This window comes from Nicotiana attenuata, chromosome 1 (genome assembly GCF_001879085.1).
Source record: "Nicotiana attenuata strain UT chromosome 1, NIATTr2, whole genome shotgun sequence".
NCBI classification, from domain to species: Eukaryota; Viridiplantae; Streptophyta; class Magnoliopsida; order Solanales; family Solanaceae; genus Nicotiana; species Nicotiana attenuata.
The window spans coordinates 2,541,244-2,555,472 of record NC_031989.1 but is presented as its reverse complement, the minus strand read 5'-3'; the positions used below and the strand labels follow the sequence as shown (position 1 = coordinate 2,555,472).

Below are 14,229 nucleotides of genomic sequence, written 5' to 3'. Positions count from 1 at the left end.
TAATAATGACAAAAGGACAAAAAGAGAAACAAATAGAAATGAGATTATACTTTGTTTTGATGGTATATGATAAGCATGTTTTGGCTTACGTCGAAAACTGAAACTGCTATTGACTTTTTTCATACTTTTAAAAAAGACAAATAAGACTGAAGAAATATTCCTGTCCCACCAGCCCCAACACCTCTTATCATTCGTTTGTAGTTTTCGAATAATTAGTCTTGTTTATTACTATTATCAACTTTTTTAACTTTTTCCTTATTTTATCTTTATTCTTAACAATGTAATATGACTAAAATATAGTGACCAATATTTATAGTGAAAAAGACCTATGTAGCCGGAATATTAGGAAGTCGAAAAAAAGCTCTGCATGCGCATGTTAAGCAAGGTTAGCTAACCTGCGCTTCAACCATGGCTAGACAAAAGAAGAAACTTCCAGTGATAACAAAAGCAAAGGAAGATGATAGTAAGGAGGAAACACCTGCACTCAACTAGTCTACTCGCTGGTTAACAGAAATGGGCTCGGCACCTACAGTTTTTCACAAACCAGCTAAGGATGATGGAATCAACGGAATGATAGTGACGCCGGATACAGGAATTCAACAGAGATTGCACCCGGTAACATTTGGTAGCTTTTTGCCACAAAAATTTCAGCCAATTAGGGAAGAAAGTGAGGAAGATGACGAACAAAATCTGATGAAGGAAAACGGTAGTATCACGAGGTCCATCGGGCGACGNGAATGGATTTCAGATTTGATCCAGGTAGTGTGAGTATAATTCCTCTGTGGATCACTTTCCCGGGACTTCTCTTGGGATATTGGTCAACTGAAGCTCTTAGTAAACTGGCTAGTGTGGTTGGGAAGCCTATGTATACTGATAAGATTACTGCTGAAATGGAAAAGGTATCCTATGCAAGAGTGCTAGTGGAAACAGATATATCCCAACCATTACTAGATAACTTTGAATTACAAACTAAGAGGGGAGTCATAACTCAACAAATTGAATATGAATGAAAGCCAAAGTATTGTTGTGAATGTATTAGATTTGGGCATAACTCAGATGAATGTTGGCACAAGGAAGTGCAGGAAAAGGCAAAGGCAGTAAAGACTCAACAAAAGGGAACATGGGAAAAGAAACTACTACACAAAGGGACCTTGAAATGGATGCCAAAAGCTAAGGGGAAGGATGATGTAATCCAACAAGCAAGGAATGCAGGGGACATTCAACAAACAATTGACAATGCAAATGGCAGGGCTGTAAACAATGGGAAAATGAAAGGGAAAAGTGTACAACAAAGTGCAGTTGTTATGATGAATACCACTAACGGGTTCTCTTTGTTGCAGACAGTAGAAGATCCAAGACCCCAAATGAATCTTTGCACTTGGAATATAACGGGCCTTAACAAGGCCCATAAGCCAAAGGAGTTAAAACTCTTTATGAGAAAACATAAAATTGATTTTATTGGCTGTTTAGAAACAAGAGTAAAGGAATTGAAGGCAAAAAGAATTGTGCACAAAGTATGTAGTGATTGGAGGTGTTGCTGGAACTATAAGGAGCATCCAAGTGGAAGAATTTGGCTAATGTGGAGATCAAATATTGAGGTGCAGATTCTGATGCTTGATGAACAATTTATACATTGTGAAGTCCAAGAAAGAAGCACTACTTTCAAGACTTTGGTAACAGTGGTGTATGCAAGTAATGAGGTGAATAAGAGGCAGCAACTATGGGAAAAACTGGTGAATTTAGGCAGAACTATACAGGAGAGTTGGCTTCTCAGTGGAGATTTCAATAATGTTCTCCACACAGATGACAGGATAGGGGCTCCAGTCACTCACAATGAAATAAAGGGGTTCCAAGATGCACTAATTACCTTGCAGCTCACTCAGGTGAAAAGTTTGGGATGGTTTTACACATGGTGCAACAAACAACAACCAGAGAAAAGAGTCTATAGCAGAATTGATTAGGCACTAGGGAATGTGGAATGGATGCAGAAATATAGCCACATTGAAGCAGATTTTTTAAATCCTGAAGTATCAGACCACTCCCCTATTCTATTGCAGTGCAAGGCTGTGGATCAAAGAAGGAACCTGCACCCTAAACCATTAAAATTGTATAACTCTGTGATGGAGCATGCTGACTTTGCAGGCATAGTGGAAAGGGTATGGAATCAAAGGTTAAATGGTGACAATATGCACAGGGTATGGAGTAAGCTCAAAGCCTTGAAATTGGAATTGAAGGAGTTGAATACCTATATGGCATCTTATAGGATCCACCTCAATAAGGCTAGACAGAAACTTGAAGTCATTCAGAATGAATTAAGGCTCAATTACATGGATCAAGACTCGATTGATCAAGAGAAAATGGTTTTGATGGAAGTTGAGAAATGGAGCAACATAGAGGAGCAGATCCTACACCAGAAATCTAGAGCACAGTGGATCACTTGTGAAGACTCAAACTTAAAGTATTTCCATGCACAACTGAAGATGAGGACAAATATCAACACTATAAACTCTATATGCACTGATTTGGGAGACAGGCTGTGTGACCCTATTCTAGTGGAAGAAGAGTTTACAAAGTACTTCAGGAAGATATTGGGGGAAAGCAACACTACATGTCAATGCCCAAACTCTGAGGTTATACATCAAGGTCCTTGTCTTAATTTGCAACAGAAAGAAGACCTAGTAAAACCAGTTACAAGAGAAGAAATACTCCAAGCAATTAAGGATATGGCCCATGATAAGGCTCCAGGAGTTGATGGTTTCCCAGTAGAGTTTTTCACAAGACATTGGCAAGTTGTTGGTGATGACATATATGAAGCTGTGAAGGAATTCTTTGTGACTGGGAGGTTGCATAAAGGAGTAAGTAGTACAGCTGTAACTCTGATCCCTAAAGTGCAAAATCCTAGTCAAGTGAAGGACTATAGGCCCATAGCATGTTGTACAACTCTATATAAAATTATCACAAAGGTCCTTACAGCAAGATTAAAAGCAGTCATTGGAGATCTAATTGGGAGATCACAGTCAGCTTTCATTGAGGGTCGCAGCATCACAGATAACATCTTGTTCACACATGAATTGTTCAAAGGTTATAACAGAAAGGGCATCTCTCCAAGATGTGTCCTCAAAGTAGATTTAAAGAAAGCCTATGACACAGTGGAATGGTGTTTCTTAGAAAGACTGTTTAAGGATATGGGGTTTCCTTATAAATTCATAGGATGGGTAATGGAGTGCATTTCATCAGTGACTTATTCCCTCAACATAAATGGTGGTCTCACAGTTCCTTTTAAAGGCAAAAGAGGCATAAGGCAAGGAGATCCAATGTCTCCCTACCTTTTTGTCCTGGCCATGGAGTATTTGCAAAGGGAGTTCATGCAAATGATGAAGAGGAAAGATTTCAAATTCCATCCTAGGTGCAAGAAATTAGGAGTGGTACATGTATGTTTTGCAGATGACCTGCTAATGTTTTGCAAAGCTGATATTCAGTCTGTTAGACTACTAAAACAGACATTCCAGAAGTTCTCAAAAGCATCTGGTCTTCAAGCAAATGCTGAAAAGAGTGCCGTCTATATAGCTGGAGTGTCAAATTGGCATAGAGAGGAAATTCTGCAAGAGTTGGGTTTCCCTGAAGGTAGGCTTCCTTTCAAATACCTAGGGGTACCTTTGGACTCCAAAAAATTAACCATTGCTCAGTGCTGGCCACTAGTAGAGAAAGTAACTCAGAAAATAAACTGCTGGACATCAAGATTGCTATCATATGCAGGGCGCCTTCAATTGATAAAATCTGTATTATTTGGAGTGCAATCCTATTGGTCTCAAATTTTCTTATTGCCAAAGAAAGTGATGAGGATGATAGAGGCAATATGCAGATCTTACCTGTGGACTGGCTCAGCTACTGTGTCAAGAAAAGCTTTGGTTTCTTGGGAAACCATTTGATTGCCATATAGTGCAGGAGGTCTCAATGTAATGAACTTACTAGTTTGGAACAAGGCTGCTATTGCTAAGCACCTATGGTAGTGGCAAAGAAGAAAGACAACTTATGGATTAAATGGTTGCACATCTATTACATAAAGAATCAGAGCATTGAAGATATGCCTACTCCTAGGAATGCAACCTGGGTAGTTAGGAAGATCGTTGAGTCAAGGAAGATGATAAACGAACTTCAAGGCATTCAAGGCAACCTGGAGAGCAGACTGATACAGCTACAAAGGGGTGAACTATTCAGCATTAAAAAACTATACAGGCTTCAATACCCTCACTACCAAAAAGTTCAATGGAAGAGCATTATGTTGCAGGCACATATACATCCAAGATACAAGTTCATACTATGGCTTGCATTACATAGCAGATTGGCAACAGTGGATAGGCTTCTGAAATTTGGCATACAAGTTCCACAGCAATGTATATTCTGCGGGCTAGCTATTGAGACCTTTGATCACCTTTTCTTTGAATGCTCGCTGACAAAGGCACTATGGAATAGACTACTAAGATGGCTGGGATATCATAGACCTATATATGACTGGCAGCATGAGGTTGAATGGGTAAGCAAGAATGCAAAGAGGAGGAATGGACTAGCAGCAATAACCACCTGTGTGTTTGGGATGCTGGTGACTGCTATATGGAGGGAAAGAAATAAGCAAAGATTTCAAGGAGGGAGACTGCTCGGCAACAACATATGTAAAGAAATAGCCATCCACATACACATGAAGGGGACTTCAATTCACGACTGGAAGGAAGCCTTGTTGAGTTTAAATTCTTACCCTTAGGAAGTTGAAGTCTGTTAAGGCTTCTCTGTATTGTCAAGAGTTTTAGCTTAGGAGTGAAGAAATGTTTTGTATCATCTAGTATGAGATGTAGCCGCAGACTAGTTTGTTTAGATCATAGAATGAGTAGATGGTCAGCATCTACTGAATGTAATGTAAATTTTTTGATGGAATGAAAGTGATCTGTTTATCAAAAAAAAAAGAAAAAAAAAGACCTATGTACATTAATTCTCTTACTAAATATTTTTTTAGAAATTCAGAAACTATAGAAAAAAAAAATAGTCTTAGAGCTGAGAGCAACACTTCTCATATAGAAATAGGAGTATGAGATAAGACATTTACAAATGTTAGTGGGAATTCATTGTGAGGCTATAAAAAAAACAAATATTTCGGGACGAATATAAGTAAGGAGAGTTATTTTATCTCACGTGTAAAAACTATTTTAATTTCAATGCATTGATAATATGAAAATATACAATTGGATATCAAGCCATGTTATCAATTCCCGAGTAAACCATAGCTATATATTTCTTTTACTTTTAAATACTTAATTTAATTTAATCATGTGCAGTATCAATACTCTAATATAGACACGTGTATACATATATCTCGCACGGATTTATTTTTTAATGTATATCTCACATAGATGACTAGAAAATATAATGTCAAAATATACTACTCCTTTTTTTTTTTAAATATGTTATAAGTTGAGGTAATTTCTAGATCGTTCCAATTTCTTAAACTTAAATACAATGAATTGGGACATAACCCACAATAAGCAACAGAAAAACTATAACTGTGATTATGAATATTCAAGGAACGTGTGTGAATTACACCTTTTAATTTGAATAAAATAATTTGTTTAACAAGAATAATTCAAACTCCTCACCAAATCCTACGTGTAAGCCATGTCATGCGTGAGAGTCAAACGCTCCTCGTGCGTTTATTGATGACTTCTCATTACTCTCAAAAGTCCAATACCCACTACGCGCCTTACTTTTGTCTCTATATATATATCCCCTCACCCGCCATGAAAATTCATATCAAAGCTTCAATCATATAACTGTACTCTTTTTTCTTCATCCAAAAAAAAACCATATCGAAACACTGAAAATTTTGAATCATTTCTGCAACTGAAGAAGATGCCGAGAAAAGGAATGAGAACTCTTAATTGGTTTTCACCTAAACATTTAACAACTGATAGCACTTCTCCATCTACTTCTCAATTCTCTTCCCCTTCCCGTTTCGGATTTTCGCCTTCTCGGCCGAGTTTTTCAGAAGCGGTGATTGATCGGACACTGGAAATGGCGGAGCCGATCATCATGAAGTGGGACCCAGACACCACCACCTTTGCTAAGGTGACTTCTCTGTTCTATGAAAATAGAAGAGAAGCCAAGGATTTTATCAAGTGCGTGCATAATCTACAAAAGGCTATGCACTTTCACTCAACTGAGAATTCGAGATCCGATAAGCTTGTTCGTGCTCAATCTCTAATGCAAATTGCAATGAAACGGCTGCAAAAGGAGTTTTACCAAATTCTTTCGATAAACAGAGCTCATTTGGATCCTGAATCCATATCTACTGTCTCTTCCGGTACTTCGACTCGATCGAGTATTTCTGATTTCGACGTTGAAGATGACGATGATCGTGTAATTGGCGGTGAGTCTATTTCTGAAGTTGAGGATTTTTCTAATATTGTAATGGCGGATTTGCGACTGATAGCAGAATGCATGATCTCTTCTGGCTACGCGAAAGAGTGCTTGAATATTTACAAAGTTATACGTAAATCGAGCATTGATGAAGGCATTTATAGACTCGGTGTTGAGAAATTGAGTTCTTCACAAGTTCATAAAATGGATTGGGAAGTTGTGGATCTGAAAATCAAGGATTGGCTTAATGCAGTGGATGTAGCCGTGAAAACATTGTTCAACGGAGAGAGAATTCTCTGCGATCACGTCTTTGCATCTAACGATGCAATCAGAGAGTTGTGTTTTACTGAAATTTCAAAAGACGGAGCCATGATTCTGTTTAGTTTTCCAGAAAATGTGGCGAGAAATAGCAAGAAGTCGCCGGAAAAAGTGTTCCGTCTGCTCTATATGTACACCGCCATTGCCGGGTACTGGCCGGAGATTGAAGTTATATTTTCTTTCGAATCAGAATCAGTTATCCGATCTCAGGCGTTGACGTCACTCGTCAAGCTTGGCGAGTCTATAAGGACGGCGTTGGCTGAGTTTGAAACCGCTCTACAAAAGGAATCCTCAAAGACGCCGGTTGCCGGCGGTGGAATCCATCCTCTCACCGTTGACGCAATGAATTACATCATTCTACTTGCTGATTACAGCAACATACTCTCCGACATCCTCGCCGAAGCTCCTCCTTCGGCAAAACGTTCGTTACCTGAATCATTTTTCGGCATTGCAGATTCTGATGAGTCTCCGGCACCGGCGATCTCACTCCGATTTGCTTGGCTGATTCTCATTCTTCTCTGCAAACTGGACGGCAAAGCCAAACATTACAAGGACGTATCCCTCGCGTATCTCTTCTTAGCCAATAATCTCCAATACATCGTCGTAAAAGTCCGTTCATCCAATCTCAAGTACTTGTTAGGTGAAAATTGGATATCAAAACGGGAGGGAAAAATCAAACAGTTTGCATCAAACTATGAACGGCTAGGATGGAGCCACGTCATTGAATCTCTGCCCCAAGAGCCAAATGCTACAATGGCTCCCCAACAAGTGAAGGAGATATTCAAGAAATTTAATTCGTCCTTCGAGCAAGCTCACCGGAAGCAATCTGTATGCGTCGTACCAAATAGTAAGCTCCGCGATAATTTGAAAGCGTCAATTGCGAGGAAAATATTTCCGGTGTATAGGGAATTTTATAATACACATAAACATATGATAGCAAGAGAGAGACATTCGAGTCACATGATCAGATTTTCCCCGGAGGATGTAGGGCATTACTTGTCCGATTTATTTTTTGGACCAATTGAATCAGGAAGTTCCTCATCGGTTGAGTCTTCCCCATCACGTACAATACCATCAAGATTGCGGTGAAGAGAAATAAATAGTTAAGTTTTCTTCTTGTAATGTCATGTAATTATGTATAAACATGAAGATCATATCAAATGTATATAAATTGCACAATAAATTTTGGTGTGTTTAAAGAAAGCAGTTAGTACTCTATATTGGTTTATTCCCTTATTTCTTCACACACGAGTTACAATATGGGAGTTGTCATGGAGATACGTAGGCACAATATTTTCGAATTGAATTATACACAAGATCCACATGATATTAGAAATAGACTCTTTCCTATGCGCTTAGGAGTAAATTTCATAAATGGCCATATAATTATAATTTTTTTTCCACCAAAATCATGTAATTATGTTTTTTCTCATACAAAAATCAGAAAACATTTATTAATTCACACAAAAATTAAAATAACCGAAACACACAATTTTTCGTGTAGTTTTTTCTTATTCCACGTCCTTTTATTTTTATTTGCAATTTGACAAATAATAATCCAATTAAAATAGGATAACACAATCACACCCAACTCGACCCGATCAAACTAATATCCATATACATAAATTAAAATAATACTAAAAACGAATCATTCTCCGAAACTACATGGTACTTGTATTTTTTATTTTTCTGTTTCCATAACTTCTGTTTCCTTTTCTTTTTTCAGAAGGTCATGCAAGATACTCCAAACAAAGAAATATAATATTATATCCAAATCATTTATGTTAGATAGACAGTAGGTGGTGTGTATGTATACATAATTGTATGGCTTTTCTAAGAAATAAATGGTATGATTAATCATAGTGCTCTTGACATAAAGAAAATCTTAAAAAAAAAAGGAAAAAAAAAAAGAAGCATTGTATTTGAGGTAAGGATTCAATTTTTAGTATTATATTAGTTTATGTATATGGGTATTGGGTTGGGTTATTCCTATTTTAATTTTGTTATTATTTATTAGACTGAGAATAAAAAATAAAAAATGTGGAATCAAAATTTACTATCGGAAAGTTGTATTTTTGATCACTGTGATTTTTATGTGAGGTAGTGGAAGTTTTATGATTTTTATGTAAGAAAACATAATTATATAACTATGGTGAGAAAAAGTCATAGTTATATGACCATCTCTAAAATTTTCCCCTATGCTTAGTTTTGCATGATGTTGTGACGACCCAAAGGGTCATCACCCTATTTTTTTAAATCAATTCTGTACTTCCGAGACCTTAAAAACCTCATTTAGAGTCTCCTCGATTTGGATGCGTAGTCCGGGCACGTAGCCGGAAAGCTAAAATATGAAATTCTGTGAAAAATGCTAAGTTTTGATGTTAAAATGAATAAACTTGACTTTGGTCAACAATTTGGGCAAACAGGCTCGGACCCGTAATTTGACAGTCCCGGAGGGTCCGTAGGAAAATATGGGACTTGGGCGTATGCCCGGAATCGAATTCCGAGGTCCCAAGCCCGAGAAATGATTTTTTTAGAAAAATTATTTTCTGGAAATGTTTAAAAAATTAGAAATGAAATCTGATTAGAAAGCGATGGTATCGGGCCCGTATTTTAGTTCCGGCGCCCGGTACAGGTCTTATATATGTTTTAAGTCCTTCCTGTAAAATTTGGTCAAAAACGGACGTCGTCTGATGCGATTCGGACTTAAATTTCTAAATTTGAAACTTGATGAAGTTTGAGAAAAACTCTTGATTTTGGGGTTTGATTCATTGTTTTAGAGGTTATTTTGGCGATTTGATCGCATTGATAAGTTCGTATGACGTTGTTGAGTTAGTACGTGTGTTCGGTTAGGAGCCCCGAGGGCTCGGGAGTGTTTCGGATGTGTTTCGGGAGGGTTTAAACTTGTGAAAAGTTGCAGAAATTCTGTTGTTAGTTGTGCATCGCGATCGCGTAGTAACTCTCGCGATCGCGTAGGGTAAATGGGGACAGGGGTGGAAGTTGTTCTTCGCGAACGCGAAGCCACAGTCGCGAACGTGGATCACTGGGGATTGCTCATCACGAACGCGACCGGTATGACGCGAACGCGTAGAGTTAAATAGAGGTGGGCTGGGAATTTGGTCGTTCTTCTACGCGAATGCGTGGGTTTGTTCGCGAACGCGAAGACCAGGGGGTCGAACCTTCGCGAACGCGTGGAAGGACTCGCGATCGCGTAAGTCCACTTATTGGCAGCCTTCGCGATCACGACAGTGTTATCGCGAACGCGATGAACACTGTCGCCCAACACTTAAAACAGTAGCAAAACGGGAATTGTTCAAATTTTCATAACTTCTTCATCTCAACTCCAAATTGGGCGATTTTTGAAAGAGGATTTCACCACAAACTCATAGGTGTGTAATCTTAGACTCGTTTTAATCAATTTCCATTAACACCATATATAATACAAGAAGCCCTACTCTCCACTTAAGAGTACTCCCTCCTTTAAAAAAAAAACACTATCAATATTTTTTTAAATAATAAATTAGTATTTAAAATTTGTAAGTTGAAAAATATCTTTTATGTTATTTCTAAATATGTAAATTTCACCACAACTCAATTACAAAATTATTCATATTTATATTAAAACTTAAATACCTTAATTCTCTTTTTTAAACTTATATACAAAAGATAATGATGGGACAACTAAATAAATTTTTAGACAAGCCTTCGGTTGGGTTGATATCCTTTTGTTTTCGAGCTACTTTCATTAATAGCACTTTTGGCCCAAAAGTTAACGATATACTTTGTAAGCGATAAAACAATCAAAAATAGAAGAAGGGTAAATCGTAATCAAATATAATAAGCCTAGAGATGCAAAGATGATAATATTGTTGTAGATCTAATATTGCAAAGTGACAATGTTTACCAATAAGATATTTTCGTTAGAAGTAGAGATATAGAGAGAGAAAGCCAGAAAAATGAGAGAGTTGTATTAGATCCGATCCCCCTTTTACAATGTGGAGGTCTCCTTTATATAATAGGAGACCTTCCTCGAAAGAATCAAAAAGTTACAAAGATAGGTAATGTCTCCCTAGTGTAGACACTGAGTTCTAAACAATGTCGCTTTTGTCCTCACGGCCGAGTCGTACCCGCTACGTTGGTCGGCGTACCCACTGGCGTAGAGATACTGAGGGTCAAATTTGACCCTATACAGTTAGTCCCTCCGCTCGTTGGAGACGCGTTCGGTGGGCGTCTTCGACGGGCGGAAATACGAACCTCAGCTTAGGAGAATTTGACCTCGACCAGGGGCGGCAATATGAATGAAGTGAAATATATGACGTTGTTGAGCCGCTGACGCGTGGCTTCCTTTTTGGAATGATGTCATTGCCTGTATGCATCATCATTATATTTGCCCCCGAGGCGGTTCAGAGGATGAAGTGACGTTTTGGTTTCCGGCGCACGTTTTGAATCATGACTCTTCGATTCCTGTGCAACTTATCCTTATAAGTATGAGAGAGGTTTGATCTGATTCCACTTTCAAGCCTCTGAAAAGTATTTTCTGATACACTACTTTGCCTTTCTTTCCTGTAACCGTTATTTCGTGAGGGACTCTCCCACTTTTGTTGAAACCACACTTCCTATCGTCAGTGCTTCGTTTCTCAAGTAGTATAATCATGACAAAACGCGGACAGAATAATAAAAAGGCCAAAGATAATGCCCCGTCTAGGGTTCCGCCATCTTCTGGTGGTGAAGGGGAAAAGGCAGAGAAGGCCCTTGTTCCTCTCAGCGTAGACAATGTCCTTCCGAAGGAGACGTACGTTCGCAGGGATTTTCCAACTAAAAGCCCTGATATTCCCTGGGAGCACAGCGTTTTACTACAATCCCATTTAGATGATCTGCGAGAGACGCACCATATTCCGGACTACGTGGAATTGGTTCTGGCCGGGACGGATTATGCCAATGTGCACCGGCCCGGATATTGCACCTTCTATGAGTACCCGTTCTTGATCGGTTACGACCTTCCAGTCTACCCTCTGGTGGAGGAGCTTTGCCGTTTTTACAATGTGTGTCCGGCCCAGCTCACTCTTTATACTTTGAAGGTGTGCCGTATCATGACCACTTATGCGGCCAGGGCTGGGTGCAGCGTCTCGGTCCACCACCTCTTACAGTTGTTCAGCGCTGGTTACCTGAGGGGTACCATGCTTCAGTTGAAAGGTCGTGGCGCAAAGGGCTTGGTCGTTAAGGCCGATGATAAGCCCAACCGCCGCTTTTGGCGTCAATATTTCTACATCAGGACGGAGCACCTGGTGTCCGATCCCGAGGGGTTCCCAGAAAGATGGAATCCAGAACGTAAGTATTTCTACTTGTAGATTTCAGTGTTGTTTGCGCTTTCGACCATACGGCCATTGTGACCTTTGTTTTTCTTTCTTCTCTTTTTCATTCGCAGCGAGGGCTTCTCCACCCCAGCTCGTTGATGACATTAAATCGTGGGTGGAAAGAATAATACCCTATGCGGAGGAGTGTCGTACCTGGGCTGCATTTCTTTGACAGTACGGCCCGTCAGGTAATTCTTTGGCTACGGTTTGGGGATTCCCTACGTATTTGTTACCTGACTTGTTCGTGTTGGCAGGTCGGAGCGCCCCTAAGAAGAAGAAAAAGAGCGTCGTCATCTTACCTGGGGCAGGGACTGATTCTGAATATGGATACATACCCTGCGGCTCGCCCAGTGATGGTGCCGCGGAGATTCCCCAACCGCTGCCTGTGGCGGCGTCCGCGAGGGGAGCGACTCCTTCGATGCCATCCCCTCGGGCTGTGGAGGAGACTTCTAAGAGCGAGGAGACGCCGGAAAGAAAAAGACGTCGGTTGATAACCGGCAAGGGGATAGCCACGGCAGATGAGGGGGCGAGCGAGCCCCGTCGGGAGTCAAGGCCAGTTTTTATGGCGGATGCCATCCGTTCCGGGAGGTCGGCTCCCCATAGGGGGGCTGTTCTCGATGCCAGGCCAACACGCATTCCGGAGAGCGGCTCGTCGGCTGCCGTTGGGGAGGCGGACGATGATGCCGAGAGGGCGGGCCCTGAGGTCGCCCAGGCAGATGCAGAAGCGTCAACGCGGGGTCCGGCCCGTGTAGGGATGACGGTAGGTAGATCCAACCGTCGAATTCTGATCCCGGGGGGGTATAACCTGTTGCAACACAGCGAGCAGGCCGCAGCGGATATGACCCTGCTATGTGCGGCCGCTGAGCGTGAAACGTTACAAGGGGTTAGCGACGGGGAACTATCCCGGAGGGTTGCCGGTGCGGCCTTACAGGTATTTTTCGATTCTCTTCATGCATCGTAAAATAAATTTTGATGCATGCTGACTTGCCTTTCATCCTTTTCCTCTTTTTTAGACTCTCATTTTGGAGATAGAGAGGGGGCGGCGAGCGCAAAGGAAGGCAGCCACCTTTAACAAGGTGGTAAAGAAATATCGGCGGTGCCGAGTCAAGCATCAAGCGCTGGCGGACCTACTCAAGCAGGACCCGGAATTTCGGGTTTTCCGTGAGGGTCTGGAGCAGTCGGAGGCCCAGCTGAAACGGAGGGTGGCCGAGTTAGAGCAGATCGATGAGCAGCTGATGGCCGCCCTGGCCCGGAATATTGAGCTGGAGACTCTTCTCCAGTCTAAAGAAGAAGAGTTGGAGGTTGGCCGTGGGGTAGCGGCGGAAGCTGCTGATTTGCGGATCAAGGTTGCCGCCATGACCTCCGAACTCGATGCCAAGGCGGCTGAGATTGAAGTCCTCAAGCGGACTGCTGCGTCAAGGCCTGATGAGGATGCGCGTCGTGAGGCGCATGATATGTGGGTATACGCCGAGGCCAGATTGGTCATCTTCGAGGAGTTCTTAGCTGCGGGTCGAGCCACCGAGGCGGAGGTTCAAGAGCAACGGCGCATAGTCCGTGTCGCTCGTGAAACTTGTGGTTATAGTTCTGATTCCCCAGACCGGGCGGGCTATAACTCCGAAGATGTCAACTGTCTAGAATCCGGCTCTTGGATCTCTGCGGCCTATCAGGCAGAGGACGGCAGTGGACGAGATGGCGATCCGTCGGGAGGCGGTGATCAGAATGGCGAAGCCCCTTAGGACTCGTATTCATTTTGTTTTGCTGTATTTGGAGATGTAAATGGGTCCTTTTGTATATGCATTTTTGGATGATAATGGAAGTTATACTTTTGCTGTTATTTTCTTTCTGTACCCTTTATTTTCGGCCTTAATATTGTTGATGGTCTTAGCCGTGTGCGCAACTTCAACTATCGTCGAGTTACTCGCTGTCATAGTCGAGCTGGGTCGACTTATCGACGTCGATGGCCTTAGCCATTATACAGTTGATGGCCTTAGTCGTGTAGGTGACTTCGACTGTCGTCGAGTCGTTTACTCACTGTAGTCGAATCTGGGTCGACCATCGACGGCGATGGCCTTAGCCATAATATAATTGATAGCCTTAGCTATGTAGGCGACTTCGACTGTCGTCGAGTCGTTTACTCACCGTAGTCGAATCT

The 14,229-nt window shown here is 41.2% G+C and overlaps 2 protein-coding genes across 2 annotated transcripts; both read left to right on the top strand.

The window, feature by feature from the left end:
- LOC109232443 lies at window positions 514–1,961 on the top strand. The gene is made up of 3 exons (XM_019398216.1): window positions 514–706; window positions 829–899; window positions 1,074–1,961. The coding sequence occupies exons 1-3, from the start codon at window positions 514–516 to the stop codon at window positions 1,959–1,961; spliced, it is 1,152 nt and encodes a 383-aa protein (XP_019253761.1).
- LOC109223397 (exocyst complex component EXO70A1-like) lies at window positions 5,795–7,920 on the top strand. The gene has a single exon (XM_019387727.1). It carries the CDS (start codon window positions 5,899–5,901, stop codon window positions 7,810–7,812), a length of 1,914 nt encoding a protein of 637 aa, XP_019243272.1. The 5' UTR covers window positions 5,795–5,898; the 3' UTR covers window positions 7,813–7,920.

Excerpts from the sequence above, each read along its gene's own strand:
- LOC109232443 (XM_019398216.1), top strand. The coding sequence starts at position 514 with ATGGGCTCGGCACCTACAGTTTTTCACAAACCAGCTAAGGATGATGGA. Across the intron at positions 707-828 it reads AAATCTGATGAAGGAAAACG|CTCTTAGTAAACTGGCTAGT; the intron begins GTAGTATCACGA and ends GGTCAACTGAAG. Across the intron at positions 900-1,073 it reads TTACTGCTGAAATGGAAAAG|GAAGTGCAGGAAAAGGCAAA; the intron begins GTATCCTATGCA and ends TGTTGGCACAAG.
- LOC109223397 (XM_019387727.1), top strand. The coding sequence starts at position 5,899 with ATGCCGAGAAAAGGAATGAGAACTCTTAATTGGTTTTCACCTAAACAT.